Genomic DNA, 18,188 nt, shown 5'->3' with positions numbered 1-18,188 from the left:
AGGCCTAGATTTGTATAATAGCTGGAGTTTGACTGAAGAGGAAAAGGAAACTTGGAATAGTAATCTGTCACTATGAGATACCATTCTTGATTGCACATGGAGATCTGCCCCAACATTGTGCCATGGTCTTGACGGTATTTCACTAGGTATCATCTCCTCTTTCTGTTGTGCATTTCTGTATTTCTGGCATACAGTGGGTACAGTGAGAGAAAAGTACAACACACAAAGACATGCACATGACAACGGGAGAAACATGTGCAGAAACTGTGGAAGACCGCACGATTATACAGACAGGAGGAAATGTCCAGCATATGGAACAAGCTGCAATGCATGTGGCAAACTAAACCGCTGGGGAAAGAGGTGTAGAACGAAGAAAGAAGGAACATACATCAAAAACAAAGGCGGACAGCAGAACCAGAGAAAGAAACACAATATCCATGCCATGGATGAACAGGATGATGATGATTATGGTCATGACAATACACTAAACATCGAAACCATAAAGGTACAGCTTCACGAGATGTCCAGAGTGGAAAACACTCCAAAGAGAGAATTGCACACCATCATTCAAATTGAAAGAGGGTCAAAGGTCAGCCCACAACCATCAACTTAAAGTTGAAACTGGACATTGGGGCTCAGAGCAACATTCTCCCATTGAGAATGTACCAGCAGATCTTTCCCGAAAACTTGAGAAGATGGCTACCCGAAAAAGGGTTGTTTAAAGGCAAGTAATGTCACGCTGACAGCATACAGGGGTAGTGAGATTAAACAACTCGAACAACCTTTGTCAAAGGGACACATGAAAGAAACAACATCAACTGCATGTTCGATGTCACCGACACTGAGGGGCCAGTGATCCTGGGATTAAACAGCTGCGAGAAGTTGAGATTGATCTCAGTGAATCACGAGCTGACGGAAACGTCACTGAGGATAGACAGCAACACCCCGCTGGAGAATCGCCCACAAATCAAGAGTAAAAAAGACTTGATAGACATGTATCCGGAATGTTTCGATGATACAGTGGGATGTTTCGGAGATTTCCAATACCACATCACCATCGATCCAGAGGTAAAGCCCGTTATCCATGCTCCACGAAAAGTACCCATCGAGCTGAAGACAAAGCTTGAAAGAGAGCTAAAGGAGATGGAAGAAAAGGGAGTGATCGTAAAGGTCACTGAACCCACAGACTGGGTAAACTCAATTGTGGTACAAGAAAAGCCAAACGGGCGTCTCAGAATATGTTTGGACCCCAAAGATCTAAACCAGGTGATAAAGAGGGGCCACTATCCCACCCCAATGCTAGAGGAGATTACGCCATCACTGGCAGGAGCCAAGGTTTTCTCAAAACTCGATGCCAGAAATGGATATTGGAACGTGAAGTTGAATGAAGAATCAACAACACTGACAACATTCAACACACCATTTGGGCGTTACAAATTCCTGCGGCTACCATTCGGGTTAAAGGTCAGTCAAGATATCTTTCAACAGAAAGTAGACGAGACATACAGAGGCTGTGGAGGAGCTATAGGAATAGCTGATGATATTCAGATCTATGGAGCAGATGAAAGAGACCATGATATGCACCTACATGAGGCCATGGAGCGTACCAGGAAGGCTGGCATCAAGTTAAATGCTGATAAGTGCATAGTTAAAGTCAAGGAATGCCAATTCTTCGGTATGATTTACACACCAGAGGGAGTCAAGCCAAATCCTGAGAAGATTGCGGCGATTGCTGAAATGAAACCACGCAAAGATAAGAAAGAGCTGAGGTGTTACCTCGGCTTGGTCCAATACATGAGTTCTTTCATCCCAAACATGTCAGAACATACAACAAATCTCAGAGAGCTAATGAAAGAAGATGCCGAATACCAGTGGTCTGAATCACATGAAAGGAATTTCAAACAACTTAAAGAATTGTTGTGTAAAGAAACAAGTCTGTCATATTATGACAGAAGAAAACCAGTCACTCTACAAGTAGATGCTTCTACCAGAGGACTAGGAGCAGCTCTTGTGCAGGAAGGAAAGCCAATAGCTTTCGCATCAAAGGCCTTGGCGTCAGCCGAGACGAGATACGCCAACATAGAAAGAGAACTATTAGCAGTAGTGTACGGATGCGAGAAATTCCATACATACCTGTATGGAAGGCAGTTTACAATAGAGAGTGACCATCGTCCACTAGAACAGATCTACAAGAAGAATCTGTGCAAAGCACCTACAAGACTGCAAAGGCTACTTCTAAGGCTCCAAAGCTACGACTTCACGCTTAAATATAAGCCAGGAAAGGAAATGGTGCTAGCAGATGCGTTGTCTCGATTGTCACCATATGAGAAACACGAGGTGGAGGGTCTAACAGTAAAAATCCACCACCTAGTGAGTGTTACCCCTACAAAGCTCAGTCAAATCAGAGATGAGACTAGCAAAGATGAGGAATTGCAACTACTCACACAACAAGTGATACAGGGGTGGCCGGAGAGAATCCAGCAGGTATAGGCGACAATTCGTCAATACTGGATGATTAGAGACAACATCGCAATAGAAGATGGTATTCTCCTTGCTGGATCGAGGATCATCGTGCCAAAGACGATACAGACAGAACTTCTCCATCTAATACATGAAGGCCACATGGGAATGGAGAAATGCAAGCTGAGAGCCAGATCAGCTGTATACTGGATAGGCATGTACAAAAATATTGAACAGATGGTTTCTGCATGTGGTATATGCCAGAAATACAGAAATGCACAACAGAAAGAGGAGATGATACCTAGTGAAATACCGTCAAGACCATGGCACACTGTTGGGGCAGATCTCGTCATGTGCAATCAAGAATGGTATCTCATAGTGGCAGATTACTATTCCAAGTTTCCTTTTGTGAGAAGGATGAAAGATCGGAGAGCCACAACTACCACCAGAATTGCAAAGAGCTTGTTTGCTGAACAAGGAATCCCGGAATCTGTGACAATGGAACCCAGTTCACATCGAGTGAATTCAGAGCTCTGGCAGAAAAGTATGGGTTCAAAATAGTAACCTCATCCCCACATTTCCCAAGGGGACACGGGTTCATCAAAAGACAGATCCAGACTGTCAAGAGAACTCTTATCAAAAGCAGTGAGATGGGGAAGGCCAAGACCTTGCCCTCCTATCACTCAGATCAACACCACTGAAAGCAGACATGAAATCACCTGCAGAATTGCTGAATGGGAGGAAGTTTAAGACTACCCTACCAGCAAAAATACATCCTCCCCAGGACCAGGAGGACTTCAGACAGAAGCTGGCAGAAGCACAAATCGTAGGGAGCAAACATTACGACAAACATGCAAAGACGCTACCAGAATTGCTGAATGGGCAATCAGTGCATGTGCAAGACCCGGTGTTGAAAACCTGGAATTCAGCCAAGGTCATTGGAAAAGCTGATACTCCAAGATCCTACTTCGTAGAGAGCGAACCTGGTAACCAATACAGACAGAACAGACTCCACATCAGACCTTCACCTGAACTGGTTAAGCAGCAGACAACATCAGCAATATTGACAACACCAGCTACCACAAGCAGTACAACACCAGAAACAAGTGCCACAAATCAAACAACCATGAGCATGCACACTCCAACTCCAAGTGCGACAGCAACAACAACAAGAAGAGCGGAACACACCAAAACACCGCAGAGAGGAATGGTCACCACCAAATCCACAAGATGGAGGGTCAACATCCAACCACCTGAGCAATATCGCGAATAGGAAAAGAAAACTCACGATTCTTTGTATTTGATAATAATAGTTTAGATATAATATTTTTTAAATTAAATTAAATTTCATGTTTTAGTTTTTTTGAGAAAGAGGGATGTTACATCGTTATATTATTACATTGTTAAATGAAACTACTTGTTACATCGTTATATGGAACTACTTTGGTTAGTGTATTTATATTGCTGTGTGGCACACTGTGAAAGGCAGTGCGCAGTGCAAGGTCAGACATCTTGTATCACTCCGCACCATGCGGCAGCAACATCATAAAAGCAAGAATACAACTGAGTGAAAGTCGTAAACTAAAGGAGTTAAAAGTGTCTGTATTACATAGTAATAAGAACACAAGGAGACACAACAACTCTTCTTCAAAATATTGCCATGGAGTCTTTTACGTTCACCTGAGAGTGCAGACAGGACCTCAGTTTAACGTCTCATCCTAAAGACGGCACCTCCGACAGTGCAGCACTCCACTGGAGTGTCAACCTAGCTTTATGTGCTCAAGTCCCTTGAACCCACAGCCTTCTGACTCAGAGGCAAGTGTGCTACCAACTGAGCCACAATTGACACTTTGTGTGCTGACAAATAAAAAAAGGTCATTTGATTGAGCTACCAGAAAGCTGTTAGGCCCAATAGTACCGCATCCCAGTACAAGGCTACCCTTCAGGGGAGAAAAATGAAGAAAATTGGAAATAAAAACAAATTTGAAGTTTGGGTATTCAGTCCCATAGTGCAGTCAGACAAACATTGTTGCTATGATGTGTTGTTAAGAACATAAAAAGATAAGAATCAGGAGCAGGAGTAGGCCATACGGCCCTTTGAGCCAGCTCTGCCATTTAATACAATCATGGCTGATCTTCGACCTCAACTCCACTTTCCCGCCTGATCCCCATATCCCTTGATTTCCCTTAGAGTCCAAAAATCTATCTATCTCAGCCTTGAATATACTCAACAACTCAGCATCCACAGCCCTCTGGGGTAGAGAATTCCAAAGATTCACAACCCTCTGAGTGAAGAAATTCCTCCTCATCTCAGTCTTAAGATTGTGACCCCAGCAGCCAAATTATCACACCAGTCAGTAATTAGTGGTGTTCCGCAGGGGTCAGTGCTGGGTCCCCAACTCTTTACAATCTATATTAACGATTTGGAGGAGGGGACCGAGTGTAACATATCAAAGTTTGCAGATGATACTAAGATGGGAGGGAAAGTAGTGAGTGAGGAGGACATAAAAAACCTGCAAGGGGACATAGACAGGCTAAGTAAGTGGGCAGAGATTTGGCAGATGGAATACAATACTGGAAAGTGTGAGGTTATGCACTTTGGCAGGAAAAATCGTAGAGCAAGTTATTATCTTAATGGCAAGAAACTGGAAAGTACTGAAGTACAAAGGGATCTGGGGGTCCTGGTGCACGAAACTCAAAAGGTTAGTATGCAGGTGCAGCAAGTGATTAAGAAGGCCAATGGAATGTTGGCTTTCATTGCTAGGGGGATAGAATATAAAAATAGGGAGGTATTGCTTCAGTTGTACAAGGTATTGGTGAGACCGCACCTGGAATACCGCATACAGTTTTGGTGTCCATACTTAAGAAAAGACATACTTGCTCTCGAGTCAGTACAAAGAAGGTTCATTCGGTTAATCCCGGGGATGAGGGGAAGGACATATGAGGAGAGGTTGAGTAGATTGGGACTCTACTCATTGGAGTTCAGAAGAATGAGAGGCGATCTTATTGAAACATATAAGATTGTGAAGGGGTTGGATCGGGTGGATGCGGGGAGGATGTTCCCGATGATGGGTGAAACTAGAACTAGGAGGCATAGTCTTAGAATAAGGGGCTGCTCTTTCAAAACTGAGATGAGGAGGAACTACTTCACTCAGAGGGTGGTAGGTCCATGGAATATGCTGCCCCAAAAAGCTGTAGAAGCTACATCATTACATAAATTTAAAACAGAAAGAGACAGTTTCCTAGAAGTAAAGGGAATTAAGGGTTACGGGGAGCTGGCAGGAATTTGGACATGAGTCTAGGTTCGGATCGGTCATGGCCCTGTGGGTAGCGGAGCGGGCCCAGGGGCCGTGTAGCCTGATCCTGCTCCTATTTCGTGTCTCTAATTCTGTTGGATTCAGGAGATGGTTCTGTGATAGTAGATTGGCGGTTAGGATCAGATCAGCCATGATCTTATTGAATGGCGGAGCAGGCTCGAGGGGCCGATTGGCCTACTCCTGCTCCTATTTCTTATGTTCTTACCAGTCAGTTCCTTACTATCGTAATGGAAAAGCACTTTGTGTTGTATACAAGTTGGGTTATAAAACATATTCTATATGTCTCTAACCTCCCCCATTAAATATGTAGAATTGGGATTTTACTCACACAGCATTATAAATTAGGAAATTAATTGATGAAGAATTCAATATTACCAGATGAAAATCAAAACCAACGTAACTCTCCTCAGGCTTGATGACTTAAAAAGATCCAAAAGGCTGGCCTGCTGGATTTCCTTCTCAGTCGCAAGCTTGAAAGTAAATGTGGTAATATTAGGCACCAAGTATCAGTGAACTCTAAACATCTGATTGGCTGAAGACCATGCATGTGAACAAACGCATCCAAATTTCTCCAGACCAGAAATATTGGAAAAATTGTACATTCCTGGTTTGTCCCCATATGTTCCCTCTTTAGGTCCTTCCTCCATCCATGTAGCACAGCATTCCCCGGCTCATCAGGGAAATTCTCCCAGACCACTGCCAATGGGATTCTATAACCAAATGCTGGATGGTGCGAAGCGGATACTCAGGGTTTTCCCATCTGCCCTCCCTCCTTGCATAGGATCAATTTACCTCCACCGGCTCTGCCACCCCCATCCTCAATGCACAGCTCAACCAAGCTCAGGACATTTCTGGAAAGAAAACCAGAAAGTATGCAGCCCACCTGTCAGCATCTTAAAAAGAGATGGAAAGCTTCACCTGAACTGATACAGTCCAGTTATGAAAAAGGAGCCTCACCCAAACCGCTAACCTATCTCTCTCTTTCAGAAGCTGACAGTGTTGGTTATTGTCGTCCAGAGTAAGTAAGGCCTGCATTTTAATGGGGAGGCGGGCTGGGAGCGGGGATGTTCGGAAGCAGTCTGGAAACCCGGAAGAATTTAACGACAGGGCCTGATTTGCAAGGGAAACCTCTGTTTCCCACCCGGAGCACCAGATAGGAGGCCAGAGGAGCACAGGTGGTCAGGAGGAGCAGGGGATGGGGGGTGGGAGGAGGCAGACAGCCTCCTGGATCCAGCAGTCCTCGCCTTACTTTAGGTAGCGGGTTTCACGAAGCCTGCGAAACTCGAGCAGCTAAAGTTAAATTCAAAATGGAGGTTAAATCCGAGGCTTGCAGCCTCATTATATTTACATAGATGAACCACCTCCTGGCAGTGGGTTGTGGGCGGAAGTGGATGGGTTGGAGGCGGGTTCTGGTCACGATTCAGATTTTTAACACTTTAACTTTCCACACGACCCCAACCCACCTGTTTGTTTAGGGTAAAATTCCCACCTAAGTGTCTCATCAAATATGAACACAGAATAAGAAAGAAAGAAAGAACTTGCATTTACATAGCATCTTTCATGACCTCAAGATGTTCCAAAGCGCTTCACAGTCAATGAAATACTTTGGAAGTGTAGTCACTGTTGCAACGTAGGAAATGTGGCAGCCAATTTGCATACAGCAATGAGATAAATGACTAGATAATCTGTTTTTAGTGCTGTTGGTTGAGAGATAAATAGGGGAAGTTTTTCCAGCATCTTCTGTTGTTATATAAGGGAAATCTTCTGCTGTTTATCATATAGTGCCATGGGATCTTTTATGCCAGCCTAAGAGGGCAGATGGGGTCTTAGTGTAACATATCATCTCAAGGAGATATTTCACATCTTTCAAGATCAATATATTCCACTGAGGAAAAAAGGGAGTAAAAGAAAAGACAGCCATCCGTGGCTTAGTAAAGTAATAAAGGATAATGTCCGACTGAAAACAAGGGCATATAAAGTAGACAAATCTAGTGGGAGGATAGAAGATTGGGAAGCATTTAAAAGCCAGCAAACAATAACTAAAAGATTAATTAAGAAAGGTGTTAAGTCTGTGTGTTCTAGTTGTATTTAAGATTAATTACTGACACAGACTACAAGAATAACGTTTCAACAGGTCTTTACTAGTTGGAGGTCAGGGCTATACCAACAGCAATATCACTACACAGTACTTATATACCAGTGGTCACCACCGGTATTACGTATACAGCAGCCAGAGAAAGTAGTACATCTCTTAAGGTGGAACAGGCTTAAGTTCTCTTAAGGTGGAACAGGTTACATACACCACAATCCTCCCTTTTTAGCTTAACAGTCATATCCCCATTTAACATAACATAATAACATATATACATTTTTAACTTCAGGTATAAACAGTTCAAAGGTTCAGTCTCTCAGGAGGCCTTCTGATTCGGGTTGGATAACGCCTTTCAGTGGTCTCTGATTCTTGTTGCTGAGGTGACTCCTCTAGTTGGTTTCCTATGTATTGGACGTCATCATCAGGTACATTCCCTGCCGAGGTAGATGCTTCAGGTTCATTAACGTCTTCCACAGTTGTCTCTGTCACAACCATGGGTTCGACCCTTGCTCTCGATTCTACCAGTTGATCCGCATGACGCCTTATCACATTGTTACCAATATCTACTGTGTACATCAGAGGTCCTTGTCTGGCCCGAATTGTTCCGGACTGCCATTTTTCGTTTCCATAGTCCCTTGCCAACACTGGTTGTCCTACGTTGAAACTTCGAGTGGTCTTGTTATTAATATGCCGGAACTGTTTGTTTTCCACTTCCCTCCGCACATTTGGTTTTAACAAGTCCAACCTGGACCGCAACCTCCTGTTATAAAACATCATGGCAGGACTTTGGTTAGTTACTGCATGAGCGGCGTTTCGATATGCCATTAGGAAATTGTCCACCTTGTGTTGTAGCGGAATCTGATCATCGTTCATGGCCTTTATTGCCTTTTTGAATGTTTGGACAAATCTCTCGGCCAACCCGTTTGTCGCCGGATGATATGGGTCAGAGGTATAATGTTTCACCCCATTCTTCTTTAAGAATTTTTGGAATTCTTCCGACACGAACTGTGGTCCGTTGTCCGAACATATCTGTTCTGGCAATCCGTTCCTTGCGAATATTGTTCTTAACACCGCAATTGTCTTTTCTGAAGCAATGGTATTCATCTTGATCACTTCTGGCCATTTGGAATGTGCGTCCACCGCAATTAGGAACATGGAGTCCATGAATGGACCAGCAAAGTCAATATGTACGCGTTGCCATGGGGCTGAAGGCCATTCCCATGGGTGTAGCGGTGCAATCGGAGGTGCATTTTGCACTTTTTGGCACCCAGCGCAGCTTTTCGTCAACTCCTCTATCTGTTGGTCAATACCCGGCCACCATACATAAGCCCGAGCAAGACTTTTCATCTTAACTCCCCCCAGATGACCTTCATGCAGTTCCTTTAGAACTCTTTCCCTTAACTTGGGAGGAATAATCACTCTTGTCCCGTACATCAAAGTACCATGGCAGACGGACAGCTGGTCTCACCTTGCCGAGAATGCCGGTAATAGAGGATCACCATGTGTTGGCCATCCCTTCACTGTCACCTCGTAGACTCGGGACAGTGTCGGGTCGTTCCTGGTTTCTCTTTCAATACTTGCATTGGTGACTGGTAAACACTCGATGATGGTCGAATGAAATAACTCAACAGGGTCAACTTTCGTCGTCTCTTCTTCTTCAGGTAGTGGCAGGCACGACAGCCCATCAGCAATGCCATGCTGCTTTGTACCTTTGAATTCTATTTGATATTGATGTGCCCCTAGGAAAAGGGACCATCTCTGGAGTCTCTGTGCTGTCATCACCGAAACACCCTTCTTAGGGTTAAAAATGGATACCAACGGCTGATGGTCTGTCAGAGGTGTGAATTTTTGGCCCTGCAGGTAATGATTAAACTTCTTCACTCCCCATACAAGGCTGAGAGCCTCCCTATCGATCTGCGCATAGTTGCGCTCAGCGGAGGTCAATGATCTGGATGCAAACGCGACTGGCCTTTCTGTGCCATTTGGCAACTTGTGTGAGAGTACTGCCCCAATACCATATGGAGAAGCATCACAAGCCAACCGAATAGGCAGTGTCGGGTTGAAGTGAGCCAACACTTCCTCTGAGGTGATTAATTCTTTGCTTTTGCGAAATGCCTTCTTACAGTTTTCGCTCCATTCCCATGGTACCCCCTTCTGTAAAAGAGCGTTCAGCAGGTGCAGTACCGTGGATAGATTCGGTAGAAACTTATGGTAATAGTTAATCAATCCTAGAAACGACCTCAACTGAGAGACATTATCCGGAGCGGGAGCCTTTACAACTGCCTCTATCTTGTCAGGAGACTTATGAAGCCCCTCCCGGTCAATGACATGACCACAGTACGAGATCCGCTTCTGAAAGAACTCACATTTCTGCCGATTAACTCGAAGTCCATACTCTTTCAGTCTGTTGAGCACCAGTTCCAAGTTTGCGAGGTGTTCTTCATCACCATCTCCTGTAATCAGAATATCGTCCAGGTAACATTGTGTGCCTGGAATTCCCTGTAATATCTGCTCCATGGCCCTCTGCCAAATTGCTGGAGCCGATGCCACTCCAAAAACCAGCCTATTATACCGGTACAAACCTCTATGCGTGTTGATCGTGAGGTACTGGCGTGACTCTTCTTCAACCTTCATCTGCAAGTACGCCTGCGCCAGGTCTATCTTGGTGAAGTGTTTCCCGCCAGACAACGAAGCAAAAATATCCTCAATCCGCGGAAGCGGATACTGCACCGTGTGAAGAACCGGATTAACGGTGATTTGAAGTCTCCACAGATGCGAACCTTCCCTGGTTCTCCTGGCTTGTTGCTCGAAGGACGTTTCATAACGGGAACAATGGGCGTAGCCCACTCACTCCAATCTACCTTAGACAGTACACCTGAACGTTCTAGCGCTTCCAGTTCCGCTTCTACAGCAGGTCGTATTGCATAGGGTACCGGTCTGGCTTTGAAAAATTTTGGGTGTGCATGTTCATCAATCTTGATGTTTGCCGTAATTCCTCTCAGTGTTCCCAGTCCCTGCTGGAACACCTCTTTAGCATCATCCAATATTCTGGACAATCGTTTAGGTTTGACATCTGTTTCCCCGGAATCTACCGTTAGTGCCTTTAAGGAGTGCCAGTCCATATTCATTTTCCTAATCCACTCCCGTCCCAGTAGTGGTGGACCTCCTTCAGGTAGCACATATAAGTCCATTACTTGGCTTTCTTTGCCCTTGTGGACCACTTTTACCTCTATCTTTCCGATGGGGTACACTCTTTGCCCAGTGTATGTTTTCAATATAATCTCCGTATCCCGTAGGGGAATATGTTGGAATAACCTTTTGTAATCTTTCTTATTCATGACCGTCAATGCCGATCCAGTGTCCAATTCCATCTTTACTTGGACTCCTGCTATCTGAAGAGTGACCCAAATTGTCTGGAGATCTGCATCCTTACCAACGTTGTGTACTCTTAAGCTACCCAGTTCATTACTGCTGGCGTCTGAATCTGACTTCTGTTCGTTCAAACTGTTCTTTGTCACCTTGTGTACCTTTATGTATTTTCCTTGCGGTGACTTTTTGTTGCTGGTCTTCTTTCCTGACCGGCATACTTTAGCTATGTGGCCAAGCCTGCCACACGTTCTGCATTCTTGGTTTTTAAACCAACACTGGTTCTGATCGTGCGTTGTCTTTCCACAACGATAACATTTTACAGTACTCAAAACCAATTGATTTGTACTGAGTTCCGGTGACCGTAGCTGCATTACTGCCATGCCTCTCGCTGCGGCTTCATGTGATGCTGCCATAGTGACCGCTTTCTCAAGCGTCAGCTCATTCTCCTCAAGCTTTCTGCTGTAAAATTTAAATCGTTCCGCTAGCATCAGCGGCGTGGGGTTTAGATGATTTCTCAGGACAGTAACAATCTCCTCGAACGTCTTCTCCGCCGGTTCATCTGGTGATAAAAGGTGTTTCAATTGCCCGTATGTCTTCGCACCCATTAAGTTTAATAAAGTTAGTGCTTTCTCATCATCTGGGATTTTATTTGCTTTACAATAATTTTGTATGCGTTCTACATACGTGGCCCAATCTTCGATGTCGCTATCAAAGGTATTAATGTTCCCATGTTTAGGCATCGTTGCAATTTTTTTGTGATTTCCCTTTTTCCAAGATGGCGGCTTCCCGCTCTTGTCTTCGTCCTCCGCCTACAAAATGGCGGTTTCCCGCGCTCGCCTTCTTCACCTGCTGGCTGCAATGGCATTTGGCGTGCCGCTGCTGCTCCCCTTTCCCAGCGGTTAGTAACTCCCCCGACGCTGTCTCCGCTTCACCGCGGCTCCCTCGGGCATTCGCGCTTCCCCGATGTCGCGCCTCGCAGCCATTCTTGCAGCCCGGTTATTAGTACCGGCTGCGTTCGCCTTCACCGCGGCTCTCGCGCCTTCAGTCGCCCCAGACGCTGCGCCTTTTTGGCCCAAATGCGGCCCGGCACTTATCACCAGCCGCGATCGATGTCCCCGCGCTGCGCCTTTTGGCCCGAATGCGGCCCGGCCCTTATCTCCGGTCGCGATCGATCTCACCGCCCTTATTCCTCCGTCTTCCCTCCCCGTCTGTACAGCCAACGCGGCCGACTTTCTGTTCGCGTCGCTGACCGGCTTACCCACCACCGAGGTAGAAGGAAGATAGCTGACTGCCGCTGATGGAGGCTTCGAGTTCAGGATATCTTCTGCACTCCGGGTTCTCGATGCCTGCCGCGCAACGTGTCTTCCAGCAGGGTGATGAGGGTGGATGCCTCTCTTCGACGCCCATTCTGTGGACGAAGCCGCCGTGGATATAAACTGCCGCAGGGTAAGAATCGGACTCGTCGCCACTGTTAAGTCTGTGTGTTCTAGTTGTATTTAAGATTAATTACTGACACAGACTACAAGAATAACGTTTCAACAGGTCTTTACTAGTTGGAGGTCAGGGCTATACTAACAGCAATATCACTACGCAGTACTTATATACCGGTGGTCACCACCGGTATTACGTATACAGCAGCCAGAGAAAGTAGTACATCTCTTAAGGTGGAACAGGCTTAAGTTCTCTTAAGGTGGAACAGGTTACATACACCACAAAAGGGAAGATAGATTAAGAAAGTAAACTAGCAAAAAATATAAAAACAGATAGCAAGAGTTTCTACAGCTATATAAAAAGAAAAAGGGTGGCTAATGTGAATGTTGGTCCCTTAGAGGATGGGACCGGTAAACTAGTGGTGGGGAACATGGAGATGGCAAAGACGCTGAACAAATATTTTGTATCAGTCTTTACAGTAGAGTACACTAAAAATATCCCAACACTGGACAAACAGGGGGCAATGGGGGGGGGGGGGGGGGAGGAGCTAAACACGATTAAAATCACTAAGGAGATGGTACTCAGTAAAATAATGGGACTTAAGGCGGATAAATCCCCCGGACCTGATGGCCTACATCCTAGGGTCTTGAGAGAAGTGGCGGTAGGGATTGTGGATGCATTGGTGATTATTTTCCAGAACTCCCTGGACTCAGGAAAGGTCCCGGCAGATTGGAAAACTGCTAATGTAACACCCTTATTTAAGAAGGGAAGTAGACAAAAAGCTGGCAACTATAGACCAGTTAGCCTAACATCTGTGGTTGGCAAAATGCTGGAGTCCATTATTAAGGAAACAGTAACAGAGCATTTGGATAAACATAATTTAATAGGACAGAGTCAGCATGGTTTTATGAAGGGGAAGTCATGTTTGACAAATTTGCTCGAATTCTTTGAGGATGTAACATACAGGGTGGATAAAGGGGAACCAGTGGATGTAGTGTATTTGGACTTCCAAAAGGCATTTGACAAGGTTCCACACAAAAGATTACTGATCAAGATAAGAAATCACGGGATTGGGGGTAATATACTGGCATGGGTGGAAGATTGGCTATCTAACAGAAAACAAAGAGTTGGGATAAATGGTTCATTCTCGGGCTGGCAATCAGTAACTAGTGGTGTTCCGCAGAGGTCAGTGCTGGGACCCCAACTCTTTACAATCTATATTAATGATTTGGAGGAAGGGACTGAGTGCAACATATCCAAGTTTGCCGACGATACAAAGATGGGAGGAAAAGCAGTGAGTGAGGAGGACATAAAAAACCTGCAAAAGGACATAGACAGGCTAAGTGAGTGGGCAGAGATTTGGCAGATGCAATATAATGTTGGAAAGTGTGAGGTTATGCACTTTGGCAGAAAAATTCAAAGAGCAAGTTATTATCTAAATGGAGAGAAACTGCAAAGTGCTACAGTACAAAGGGATCTGGGGGTCCTGGTGCATGAAACACAAAAAGTTAGTATGCAGGTGCAGCAGGTGATCAGGAAGGCCAATGGAATCTTGGCTTTTATTGCGAGGGGGATGGAGTATAAAAACAGGGAAGTCTTGCTGCAGTTATACAATGTATTGGTGAGGCCACACCTGGAATACTGCGTGCAGTTTTGGTTTCCATATTTAAGAAAAGATATACTTGCTCTCGAGGCGGTTCAGAGAAGATTCACTCGGTTGATTCCGGAGATGAGGGGGTTGACGTATGAGGAAAGGTTGAGTAGGTTGGGACTCTACTCATTGGAGTTCAGAAGAATGAGAGGCGATCTTATCGAAACATATAAGATTGTGAGGGGGCTTGATCGGGTGGATGCGGTGAGGATGTTTCCACTGATGGGTGAGATTAAAACTAGGGGGCATAATCTAAGAATAAGGGGCTGCCCTTTCAAAACTGAGATGAGGAGAAACTTCTTCACTCAGAGGGTAGTAAATCTATGGAATTTGCTACCCCAGAAAGCTGCGGAAGCTGCAACATTAAATAAATTAAAAATGGAGATAGACAGTTTCCTAGCTGATAAGGGAATTAGGGGTTACGGGGAGAGGGCAGGAAAGTGGACGTGAGTCTAGATTCGGATCAGCCATGATCCTATTGAATGGCGGAGCAGGCCCGAGGGGCCGTATGGCCTACTCCTGCTCCTACTTCTTATGAAAGACAGCACCTCTAACAATGCAGCACTCCCTCAGTACTGCGCTGAAGTGGCAGCCTAAATTATGTGCTCAAATCTCTGGAGTGGGGCTTGAACCCTCAACCTTCTGACGCAGAGGCGAGAGCGCTATCGCTGAGCTAAGGCTGACACACTGAATGATGTGATAAGGTTGTGTGTTTGAAGCCCCCGCCAGGGTTTGAGCTCATAAACAAACTTTATATTCAAGTTGAGTATTGATTGAGTGCTACATTGTCAAAGAGTCATAACGGCACAGAAGGAGGCCATTCAGCCCATCGAGTCCATGCCGGCTCTCTGTAGAGCAATCCAGTCAGTCCCATTCCCCCGCTCTATCCCCGTAGCCCTGCAAGTTTATTTCCCTCAAGTGCCTATCCAGTCTCCCCTTGAAAATATTGAGCGTCTCTGCTTCCACCACTTCCATCAGCAGGGAGTTCCAGGTCTTCACCACTCGCTGCGTAAAAAAGTTTTTCCTCACCTCCCCCCGTATCTCGTGCCCAAAACTTTAAATCTGTGTACCCTAGTCCTTGTACCATCAACTAGTGAGAACAGCCTTTCCCCGGCTAGTCTATCTAAACCCATCATAATCTTGTACACCTCTATCAAATCACCCCTCAACCTCCTTTGCTCTAATGAAAACAAATCCAGCTTCTCCAACCTGTCCTCGTAGCTAAGATCCTCCATCCCCGGAACCATTCTGGTAAATCTCCTCTGCACCCTCTCAAGGGCCTTCACATCCTTCCTAAAGTGTGGTGACCAGAACTGGATGCAATACTCCAGTTGTGGCCTAACCAGCGCTTTATAAAGGTTCAGCATATCTTCTCTACTTTTGTACTCAATGCCTCTATTTATGAAGCCCAAGATCCTATATGCTTTGCTAACTACTCTCTCAATATGTCCTGCCACCTTCAGGAACCTATGCACATTAACTCCCAGGTCCCTCTGTCCCTACACACTCTTTAAAACTGTGCCATTAAGTGTATATTGCCTCTCCCTGTTCTTTCTGCCAAAATTCATCACCTCACACGTTGTCAGAGGTGTTATCCTTTGGATGAGACATTAGATGCGTTGCTATCTGTTTAGGTGGCTGTTTCCCAGGTACTATTTGAAGAGCAACAGGGAATTCTCCTGGTGATTTAAACTCCAGATTAACTGGTCATTCATCCCATAGCTGTTGTGTCTGCTTACACACCAGCACTTTGAGATGTAATAAAATGCTGTGTCAATTTATTAACTTGACTATGGTACCAAGCTTTTCTTTCCAAGATGGTCAACTGAAAACAATTCACACAGCTCAAACAATTCCTTTAAGCGTTTAAACTTTGATAAATACCTTGTCAAGCAATGTTTCAGGCACTACCCTTTTGTTCATTATTGCTGCACTCATAAGATACTTCTTCGCTGCTTTATTTCGACCTTTTGTTACAAGCCATCTCGCAGACTCAGGGAGGACCCTACGGAAGACAGAACAAGAAAACAATTGAATGACGCAATAGCCTACACTTTTGCGTAGCCGGGATTGGCGGGGTTAATTGGTGGGGTGGGCAGGAGCAGTGCTGGGTTTTTCTCCCGCCATATTGTTAGCGGCATATTTCCTGGGGCCAGGCTGACGTTAAATTATTCGGCTAGGGAACCGCCGCGGATGGGGCAGAAAATAGTCCTCAGGTGTGTGTAGTAGTGGAGCGGGGTCGACTACCTGCAGAGGAGGGAATGGGAGCCTCAATTTCTGTTATCAAACTTCCTTTGAGGAAGGAGTGAAACCTTTGCGGGGTGCAGCGGGGTTAAACTTACCTTCTGCTGGTCCTTAGCACCTGTCAATGCCAGTAACGTTACTCATGCTAACATTGCTATGGGGGTAATGATGGGAAATATGGTGTATCCCATCATTGCTGCCTACTTTGAATACATGCAGTCACATTTTGGCCAATTTTTCATCCCATCCACCCAAATTGTGAGAGAATCGCTCTGTGAAACACCTTGGTAGGTTTTACTAGGTTAACGGCGCTATATAAATTCAAGTTGTGTTGTTAAATACCATGGCATCGGTTCAAGAACAAAGCCTCTCCCGAAGACTCAGTTAAACTCACTGTGAGCAGCAAAGGTGGAACGGATCTAACCGGGGACCGGAGCAGACGCAGGTAAATAAAGAGCGCAGTCAGAGAGGAGCCCAAAACTCAGTGTGAGCAGCGGAGGAGGAGCGGACCTAACCAGGGGCTGGAGCGGGAAAAAAAATCAAGGAGTGACAGTGATTGGTTGGTGAGTATTAGAGCGTTTTTTTTTGTCTCTAAGCTAGTGCAGTGTTTTAAACTAAGAGCTGGGTAACAATAATTAATACTTTATTAAATTAATAACTTAACTGGATAAACTAATTAATTAATATAACTAAATAATCGCTTGATTAAAAACTTTAACTAATTTAAATAAGCATATAAATAAAAGAAATTTAGAGATAGCAGGGCAGGCTATGTGTCGGGACTGTAGTATGTGGGAGTTTGTGGACAGCGAGACTGTCCCGGATTCCCACATCTGCAGGAAATGTCTCTGCCTTCAGTCACTCCGGCTCAGAGTCATTGAGCTGGAGTGCGAGTTGGAGACACTCCGAAACATAAGGGAGGGGGAGGAATTTCTGGACAGTTTTATCCAGACTACAGTCACACCCCAGAGGAAAGCACAGGTTCAGGAAGGAGAGGATGCGACTGTTAGGGAGCCGGGTAGCAGGGACTTAGGAGAGGTTGAGAAGGAGGTCCCGCAGACACTGGTCCTGTCCAACAGGTATGATGTACTCGCTATCTGTGAGGACAAGGAGAAAGACTGCGGGGAGGACAGCCACAATGCAGACCAAGGCACCACGGCTCAGACAGCTGTCCAAGGTGGGGGAAGAGCAGAATAGAAATGTGGTAGTGATAGGGGATTCTATAATTAGTGGCTAAAGGGCTGATGCGGGAAAGAGGGGATCCTTTCCATGGGACATTGGCACCAGTACTGAGACAGGAAGGAGCTGTACCGATGGGACAGGCTCCACCTGAGCTGGGATGGGACCCGTGTCCTAGCGGAAAGGGTAAATAGGGAGGTGGCAAAGGCTTTAAACTAGTAAGATGGGGGAAGGGATCTATAAGAAATGAAACCAGCCTAAATATAAACAAAACAGGAAAGGAGAGCTTAGGAAAGAGTAAAGTAAGGGAGCACATTGATGGCCAGGGAATAAATAGAGTTATAGAACAGGAGTCTAAAAAGATGGTTAAAAATAAAAGGAAAAGAGCTGCTATTAAACTGTCTGTACAGCACTGCATACAGTGTCCGTAATAAAACAGGGGGGC

General features: G+C 45.2%; 1 protein-coding gene across 1 annotated transcript in view; it reads right to left on the bottom strand.

Moving 5' to 3' along the window:
- Positions 1 to 18,188, bottom strand: part of slc22a13b (solute carrier family 22 member 13b) — an 83,461-nt gene that overhangs the window by 13,600 nt on the left and 51,673 nt on the right. The window contains exons 5-6 of the mRNA XM_085992511.1: positions 16,205 to 16,325; positions 6,153 to 6,247 (exon numbers count right to left, since the gene is read on the bottom strand). Coding sequence (XP_085848637.1) covers positions 6,153 to 6,247; positions 16,205 to 16,325 — 216 coding nt within the window. The remainder of the gene's footprint in view (positions 1 to 6,152; positions 6,248 to 16,204; positions 16,326 to 18,188) is intronic.

The sequence above is a fragment of the Somniosus microcephalus genome, chromosome 7, assembly GCF_052327205.1.
Source record: "Somniosus microcephalus isolate GS21.2 chromosome 7, FLI_Smic_1.0, whole genome shotgun sequence".
NCBI lineage: Eukaryota > Metazoa > Chordata > Chondrichthyes > Squaliformes > Somniosidae > Somniosus > Somniosus microcephalus.
Note: the sequence above shows the minus strand (reverse complement) of the source record. Positions and strands in the feature narration are given on the sequence as shown.